At 35.9% G+C, this 9,138-nt stretch overlaps 2 protein-coding genes across 2 annotated transcripts in view; one reads left to right on the plus strand and one right to left on the minus strand.

Annotated features, from left to right (window-relative positions):
• The window catches only part of LOC145466346 (Fanconi anemia group A protein homolog), a 34,284-nt gene extending 32,766 nt beyond the window's left edge, over nt 1-1,518 (minus strand). Inside the window, exon 1 of the mRNA XM_081450062.1 lies at nt 1,311-1,518. Coding sequence (XP_081306188.1) covers nt 1,311-1,401 — 91 coding nt within the window. The 5' untranslated portion in view covers nt 1,402-1,518. The remainder of the gene's footprint in view (nt 1-1,310) is intronic.
• A 54-nt stretch (nt 1,519-1,572) lies between these two features.
• Nucleotides 1,573-8,924, plus strand: LOC145466383 (M-phase phosphoprotein 8-like). Its single transcript, XM_081450102.1, has 4 exons — nt 1,573-1,710; nt 2,879-3,064; nt 4,549-4,675; nt 6,344-8,924. Exons 1-4 carry the CDS (start codon nt 1,657-1,659, stop codon nt 6,625-6,627), a joined length of 651 nt encoding a protein of 216 aa, XP_081306228.1. The 5' UTR covers nt 1,573-1,656; the 3' UTR covers nt 6,628-8,924.
• The last annotated feature ends 214 nt before the right edge of the window (nt 8,925-9,138 follow it).

Here is a 9,138-nt window from a genome sequence, read left to right on the forward strand (position 1 = left end):
GAGTGAATGACTCTGTCCACCACATAAATCACTATCTAGTGGATACATACATACATACATACATACATACATACATACATACATACATACATACATACATACATACATACATACATACATACATACATACATACATACATACATACATACATACATACATACATACATACATACATACATACATACATACATACATACATACATACATACATACATACATACATACATACATACATACATACATACATACATACATACATACATACATACATACATACATACATACATACATACATACATACATACATACATACATACATACATACATACATACATACATACATACATACATACATACATACATACATACATACATACATACATACATACATACATACATACATACATACATACATACATACATACATACATACATACATACATACATACATACATACATACATACATACATACATACATACATACATACATACATACATACATACATACATACATACATACATACATACATACATACATACATACATACATACATACATACATACATACATACATACATACATACATACATACATACATACATACATACATACATACATACATACATACATACATACATACATACATACATACATACATACATACATACATACATACATACATACATACATACATACATACATACATACATACATACATACATACATACATACATACATACATACATACATACATACATACATACATACATACATACATACATACATACATACATACATACATACATACATACATACATACATACATACATACATACATACATACATACATACATACATACATACATACATACATACATACATACATACATACATACATACATACATACATACATACATACATACATACATACATACATACATACATACATACATACATACATACATACATACATACATACATACATACATACATACATACATACATACATACATACATACATACATACATACATACATACATACATACATACATACATACATACATACATACATACATACATACATACATACATGATTTATTTGATAAAGCAGGTTACAGATCAATTGGCAAGACGTTAAGTCCTGATGTGGACCTGCACTATCTAAGATAATCATCTTTGACAAAGTATACTAGGCTATCCACCGGACAGCGTTACCCATCCCTCGAACAACTGGCGCCTAATCTACATCACTACAGGTACGACTGACAGAATGTAAAATTGCGCCCTAGCTATGCGAACAGCTCACCCAACAAACGTTTGAATTTAAGCTCTGCATCTTCCGTGCCTGATGAATCGTCCCTCGAGCGTTTGGCCCTTAAGTTTAATTCGACTTCCATCGCTTCATCTTAGCCTGGAGTAGAGCACAAATCCTGCAAAAACTTCAGCTGTTTGTAAGCTGAAAATGTAGTCCAGTTTGCGCGCCAACACGCAGAAAACAGTCAGGCTGCCACAAATAGCCAAAATGTGTTGTGTAAAAGGGCATGAAGTGTCTTTGTTGTTACAAGCCAGCATCCGGCACAGCATCCAGGCCTTCACTACATGTCACGTGATCTAAATTTTTGCGCGCGCTGTTTGACTAAACATTCATAAAGATGGCGTCGGTTAGATCTCCGCTTTCATCTGAGTCAGAGGGAGAATTATTTGAGGTAAATAACGAGTGGTTATCCTTAAATGACTGAAGCTTTAATATTGTTAATGGGAAGTCTGTAAATCAGAAATCCTCTGTGTTTGGCCTTGACATAGCAGCTTGTTTTTAAATCTTGTCTACTCCGTGTCAAATGTTTGAACTCGGCTGGTGGTGAGATTTCTGATCAATACGTTATGTCGTTAAATAATTAAACTGACGCTTCAAAAGTAAGCGTTGTGTGAAAAAAAACTGGATTATCAGGACCATCTGACTTTGATTCACATTGTTATGTTCATATGAACCCTTTTATTCTTTTAACTCCCAAACTTGCTGTGTTATCTTGTGTTGCTTTTGTACGTAACCTCATGCTGTATAAACAGAGACGATCAAACATTGTTCATCACGCAACACTTTGGTTGAATATTTATTTGATCTAGGTCAAATGTTTTAGACCAAATGTTGCATAATAATCAGTGTTTGTTTAGCAAAATTTTTTAGTTTCATTTGTTTATAAAATTCATTACGCTTTCGTGTAAGCCTTCCGTGTAAATATCCTTGCAGCATCTGTGAAAAGACGTTCCAAAGTCCCCAGACGAATGTTTCAAAGATTCTTAGTGGATCTTACAAAAATCTTCCATGTAATTTAGATCCTTGATAAGATAAATATCAGACAGGATCTTAGCAAAACTCTTTGCTGGATCTTTCAGAATCTTTACGGAATCTATCCCTGGTAAAAATCTTTCAAGGATCTTCAAGGATCTTTGAGGATCTTTCTGATGATCTTCATCAAGATCTTTAAAGATCCTGGTCAAGGACATTAAAGTTTTTGCAAGATCTTGAAAGATCCTGGAGGTTACAAACCATTGCAGGATTCTGAGTATTGTTAGAACATCGTTGAGGAATCTTATGGACAATCCCTGTACCTGGACAAAAAACTCTGGAAAATCTTTAGGGAATCCAAATGAAAATCTTCCATAGATATTTGAAGATCCTTGAAAAATTCCCATTAGGGCTACACACAAGAAAATTCATTATAGACATTATAGTCATCTGTCTAGTTAATGAAACATAGGTACACGTAATTTGAGAGCTTTATAGATCATATCGTCCAAAGATCAAGGGAGACTTTTTTTTCACTTTAAGTTTTAAGTAATATTTAATAACTGTTCCGCATGGTTATTTTGTAGGTTGAACGTATTCTTGGCAAAAGAACAAGAAATGGTAAAGTAGAATATCTGGTCCACTGGAAAGGCTTTGGTCCAGATGAAGACTCTTGGGAGCCAGTGAAAAATTTACGTGGCTGCCATTCCTTAATCAAACAGTTCACTAAAACAAGATCGCCTTCACCAGGGAGAAAAGCTAGGACTTCCAAGGTGTTTTTAAAAATCCAATTTGTTAATTCAACTGTATATACATGTATACATGATGGGATGCAATGGAGCTAAGAAAATACTAACAGGAGCTCATTAACAAGCCCAGCTGGCTTTTCTGGTCTTGGCGGTTATCCAAGTCTCTTTTGGAGTGAATTAAATTCTTTTTCAGCTGGCAAAATTACCTGGGGCAGATCTAGGAGGGTTGGAGTGGTTTGGTTGAACCCCCTAGATTTAAAAACATGAGACATCATAATACGCTTTCTTGGCCTCAGAATACCAGAAATCCTATTTCTGAGGACTTCAATTTTGAAAATTTTGGGGGGGAATGACCCTGCACCCCCTAAAGGGGATCGACCCATATATATCAAACACCCTTCTCTAAACTCCAGTATCCAACCCAGATTATAGTAGCTGGCAGCCAGCCTTTAGTGACATCCCTGATATGATTGCTAATTACATTATTACTACATGTTTAATGTAGAAATGTGAAATGTGCAAAAATCATGGATTCCTCCTGGGATGGAAGCGTAATATATCTATCCTTGTGTAATTCTAAATACACAGGACCAAGGAAGATCTGAAAACTAGATCAATTCAAATCTAGAAATTTATGTTAGAAAATCTTTTTTTTTTTTAAAAAAAAAAAAAAAAAAGGTTAGCACTAAAACCTACAGCATTTCACTACTGAAAAATATTTTTCTTTATGTGAGGCATCAGAGACAATGCTTTGCAGCCGGGAGCTGTTTTCCTATGAAATCACTGAAAAACTACTTGATCTTAAAGTCCTTGAGGATACAACTTTGGAGCATTATTTCAGATGTGGTGTGCATGTTTAGGAAAATCTCTTGACTTTCTGTCTTTCTCCACCCAGGAGTATAAATAGGTAGTAGCCAGGGATCGAAATTAACGCCCGTAAACTCGCAAAATGTGAGTGATTTTGATAATCTGCAAGTCAGAAAAATATCCTCTAGCAAACATTTGTGAGTTAGAATCATCCATGTCTCCCCAGATATTTGGAAAGAATTTGCTAGTGGTCTCACCAGTTTGCTAGTGGAAAAATCTTACTAGCAAAACTTTGCAAGTGGACTAAAAAGTTAACTTCAAGCCCTGTAGTAGCAAGTTGTAATGTGTACACTGTAATGTTCTACATGCACATGTGTCATGCTGCTCAAGAAATGTGGCAGTGTTCCTATTTGCTCTATCATACTATGTTTTGCAGGATGGAACTCAGCACACACTGGTTCACTTATCCCATTGTAGCCCATTTGGGGAGACCTTGTTACAGTATAAGTCCTCTATCTCAACACCAAAGCATCCTTGAAGCAAACCCATAAAGTTTCATATATATGTTGATATGTGTTAAAATAGTATAATTATAAAATGATTTCATTTTATCACTGTCAAGTATCTTAATGCTCTGCTTGTGTGCTTTGAAAACAAAAGTGTTACATATTATTTTTATTTGTATGTATTATTTCCAACAGAGAAATAAAGCAGTCCAACAAGTACAATCAAAAGAAGAAGTTGAGCCAGTTGACGAAGATTACACAAAACTAAAAACACCAAATACAACAGAATCATCAGACTACAGGATACTTCGCAGGAGGAAAGGCAAGTTCTTTGCTACAACGTGTGTGTGTGGTATAATGTTGTCTCGCTAGTGTACTGGTCACTGTTAAAAGAAACTCAGATTGACTCTGGACAGAACCACTCAATACATACCACAAACCATTCAGGAAAATTTGTAACTTATTTGGGGGAGGTGCGGTGACCTCATGGTTAGTGCGCCCGACTCCAGATTGAGCAGTTCAGGTTCAAGCCCTGGCCAGGGACATTGTGTTGTGTTCTTGGGCAAGGCACTTTACTCTCACAGTGCCTCTCTCCACCCAGTTATAACTGGGTACCTGCAAATTTAATGCTTGGGGTAACTCTGCGATGGACTAGCATCCCATCCCGGAGGGGGGTGGGGGGAGTAGAAATACTCCTAGTCGCTTCATGCTACAGAAACCTGGATAAGCTCCGTCCTGGTGGGTCACTTGGCTCATATGCAGACTTTACCTTGGGCTTTCTTTGATCTTGACAGAAATACAAAATATTTTGTGAAAACCAACCACCGCTTTGTAACCCTTTCCTGAAGAATGTCAAATTTCTCTTCAATCTTGACAAAAATACAAAATGTTCTGTGAAAATCCACCACAAATAATTTCTGAAACACTGTTACTACATGTATGTCTTTCACAATATTCTCACAAGATCTATTGAAAACGGTTTTCCTAATAGAAGGCAACTTTGAAAATTGGATTGTCAGTCTGAAAATCAAACCAATCTCCACATACATGTACCTAGAAAAGTACATCAAGTCTTCCAACCCTGTAACAAGGAAACTTGTATTAAACTTTTGGTGGTGCTTTTTTTAATAGTAACCTCACGGCAACAGTCCAAAAAAACTTGAAAATAAAACAGCAGCCTGAGGATTTTTTGGATGCTGTTCCTAAAAGAGAGTTATGTGAACACACGTCAGGGAGAGAGAGTTACATGAACACGTGTCGTTGGTTTTTTTTTTTTTTTTTTTTGCCTAGCAGCTCCAAAGTTTACCCAATCTTTGTTTTCAGCCAGATTTGAGATCTCTTTCAGCCAGAGTAGTTAGAAGGCAGCTCCCCCTTAGTGACACTCCTGGATACAATAAATAAGTTTCAATTTTGAGTAATGTTTTAAATCTTGGGAGGTGGGTGGCCTCATGGTTAGTGGCGCTCGTCTTCTGGATCGAGTGGTCCAGGTTCGAGCCCTGGCTGGGGACATTGTGTTGTGTTCTTGGGCACTTTACCCTTACAGTGCCTCCCTCCACCCAGGTGTATAAATGGGTACGGTACTGGCGAACTTAATGCTGGGGTCAATCCTGCAATGGACCAGCATCCCATCCAGGGGGAGTAGACATACCCCTTAGGCTAGTCGTTTCATGCTACAGAAACCGGGATAAGCTCTGGCCTGCTGGGTCTCTTGCCTTACCTTTAAATCTTGCAACGTTGGTTTCTAACAAACAGTTTAACTACATCTATACTGCTGTATTTCTATACTGGATACAATGGCTCAGGGAATTCTTATCTGGAGTGCAAAAGTAAAGCATAAAATTCTTTTAAGTCTTTCATCACCCTATGTATAGTGATCTACCATCTATCATTTGCACTCTACCAGGTAATACCCAAGTCATTCTGTATTGAGATGGTATGTGTGTCGTTCATCATCTTGTGACTGAAATGTTTAATTGCCTTTGCATTACAGGACCACTTCCTTACAAAAGTGAGGCAAAAGAAGAAAAACAGGAAGTTGTTGTCACCACCAAAGTCCAGTCAGTTGAGGAAACAAATATCAAGCAAGAAAAATCTGTTGTTAACAAGATGCCCATCAAAAGATCACCAGTGAATGAGGCACCTACAAAAACAATGAAGGGTAGACAAGAGGTCCTTAAGGTCTTTGCTACTCTACTGGTCTTCACATTTATTGTGATATTGCTTTTGTCTTTTGTTCATGAAGTAGGAGATGGAAAGTCAAAGAATAATTCTTAATTTTTCACTCATTATTAGTGTACATAACAGTGCTTTTAGTATTTTAATGTTCAAATTTTTTTAATTTTTACGTTAGTAACTATCAGTAGCAGATGCAGATTTGCTCATTAGAGTGGGCAAGTAGAGATGCATTTTTTTTTTCCTTGAAGATGTCTGCTTCAAAACTCTTTCCTTAAAACTTTTCCTGTAGAGTTCCAGAGAATATGTACATACGTGTATGTAACTCACATTAGAAAAATAGCAAAAAGTAATGTTTTTACCTGCTCATTTTGGAGATAGACAAATGACAGCGTTTCTAAAAGTTTTTGGAGGGAGGCGATATGAAGAACAATAATTATTATTTTGGTTTTAAAAAACTGAAATTTGAAGAACCTTAGGCAAAGATTTCTAAGTGAACTCTGTGCAAATGATCCTGCTGAGTAAACATTTGTGATGGATGTTATGGTATTTGACCTCTTGTCTTTTACAGCCACATATTCAAAAAATTGGATCTCTTGTGAGTAGCAACAGTGAAAATATTACAGTTTTTACTATCAGAATTTTTTTGTGTGACTGGAAGTGGAGATTATTGATAACTATAATCCATCAAATATTTTTTTGTGTGTGCGATTGGTTTAAACGCACCACATAATTGAAGATGGACTGGCTGAAACTGAAACAATTTTCTACACTTCATGTGTTGCAAAAAATATTTGAAGGATGATAAATACAATATCCTCCACTTGGTGCAAAAATATGCTCAGATATTTGTCCTTGGACATTTCCTGTTCCTCAGAGCTCGCACTTTTCCTCAAGCTATGCTCTCGGAAAACCGTTTGCGGCACTGATGTTGCAGATAATGTCCGCGGACAAATATGATCATATTTTCACACCAAATGGAGACAATTGTTTGCATGTAGTGAATAATCATGAAAAAGAAACAGAGGTCATCAGGTATCCATGATTGTTTAATCAATGCAAAGCTTCACTGGAGTTGCCAAACAATAGGATACTTCTCTGGTTTCTTGCTCTGCGCACAAAACTCTATCCATGCATGTACAATGATAAATTACCTGCACAGCAAGGATGCAGACAAACATTTTGCATGAAAATCCTTATTAAAGTGGAGAAAGCAAGCATGTTGAACATTTTAGGAGCACAAAGAGATCTGCCATTAGAGATTTTTAGCATGGTCTTTTATAGCTGAAGTAATATATTTCTACATATTATTTTTGATGCTGGAATTTACATGTGTGTTTGCCATTCTTAGAAGGAAAGGTTTTATTGTTTTTTAGTTTACTTTTATCCAAATCAATAGTGCCATTGTCTTGAAAGTAATGATTTATCAATGATTTTCACATTGAGCAAACGTTTATACATACTTGTAAGATTGTTTAATTACATATTGATCAATAATATTCAGCAACAGATTTAATAATAATAATTTTACTGTTATTTAATATTGATTGTGTCAGATAATCACACACTTCAGGAGAGAATAACTGTTGAAATCTGTTGAAAAACCAGTCCATAGTTGACAAACTTGTAAAACAGTGAAATTTCTAAGTCTGGATGTACTTAATGATTTGAAATTGGACACAAATTGGCAAGAAAGTTTGCTGTGAAGCTCAATGTTTTAATTTCTTTCCAAATCAAATTCTTTCCGTTATCAAAAAGAGTATTTTAAAAGCAGTCCTTTCACACTGATGGAAAAAGTGAAATCATGCAAGTAGCAGTCTATGCAGCTAGAATCTGTGAACCCACAGTTTTTGCCGGTTTCTAAGCAACTTGATGTAACGTTGCCAGGGCAACTACCAGTGTATACAATTCTTGTATTTAGGGAGTACAAGCTCAGAATATTTTTTGATCGCAAGATTCAATCTGAAACTCTGAGTGTTGTTGAAATGAAAGTTTGTCAGGAGTTTTCCTGTGAATAACTGGACAAACGAGCCTACAGACCATTTTATGGTATGTTCAGTGTACAGATCATGGATACTGTGCAGTACATCCGATTATTTATCACGACTCAAGCTGAATCAACGCTTAGCGTCCTCAAGGTGTAACTTTTACAGTGGAAACCTCGTCTGGTTAGCATTTTAACATACGTTTTAGTCCGTTTTGACAATACGTTGAAATAATGTCATCATACGTGTTTTGATGAGATCTGAGTGTACAGTGATGTAAATGTGTTGATTTTTTTACTATGTGTGTCGGTTTACATTGTATACGTTAGTCAAGGCAATTAGTAGTTGTAGCTGTGTAGATTTACAGCTGTAAAATGTAACGACATAACTCTTATTAAACAAGAATGACCTTTACCTGTAGAAAAGGTGTATTAAGACCGTTAAGGGTTAACCTTTACAGATATGCTAAAATTTTGAGATAAAATATTTGGGCATCTAAAATAATAGGCCTAAAAAATAGATCATTTCCGGTTCATCCTGATTTGCTTATAAGAGGCCTACATTCTAGTACAGGCAAGAGAAATATTCTTGCGAGCCAATATCTCTACCTATAAAAGTTTATTCATAG

Source organism: Orbicella franksi, chromosome 13 (assembly GCF_964199315.1).
Source record: "Orbicella franksi chromosome 13, jaOrbFran1.1, whole genome shotgun sequence".
In the NCBI taxonomy this organism is placed as follows: domain Eukaryota; kingdom Metazoa; phylum Cnidaria; class Anthozoa; order Scleractinia; family Merulinidae; genus Orbicella; species Orbicella franksi.

Excerpts from the sequence above, each read along its gene's own strand:
- LOC145466383 (XM_081450102.1), top strand. The coding sequence starts at position 1,657 with ATGGCGTCGGTTAGATCTCCGCTTTCATCTGAGTCAGAGGGAGAATTA. Across the intron at positions 1,711-2,878 it reads CAGAGGGAGAATTATTTGAG|GTTGAACGTATTCTTGGCAA; the intron begins GTAAATAACGAG and ends GTTATTTTGTAG. Across the intron at positions 4,676-6,343 it reads GATACTTCGCAGGAGGAAAG|GACCACTTCCTTACAAAAGT; the intron begins GCAAGTTCTTTG and ends TTTGCATTACAG.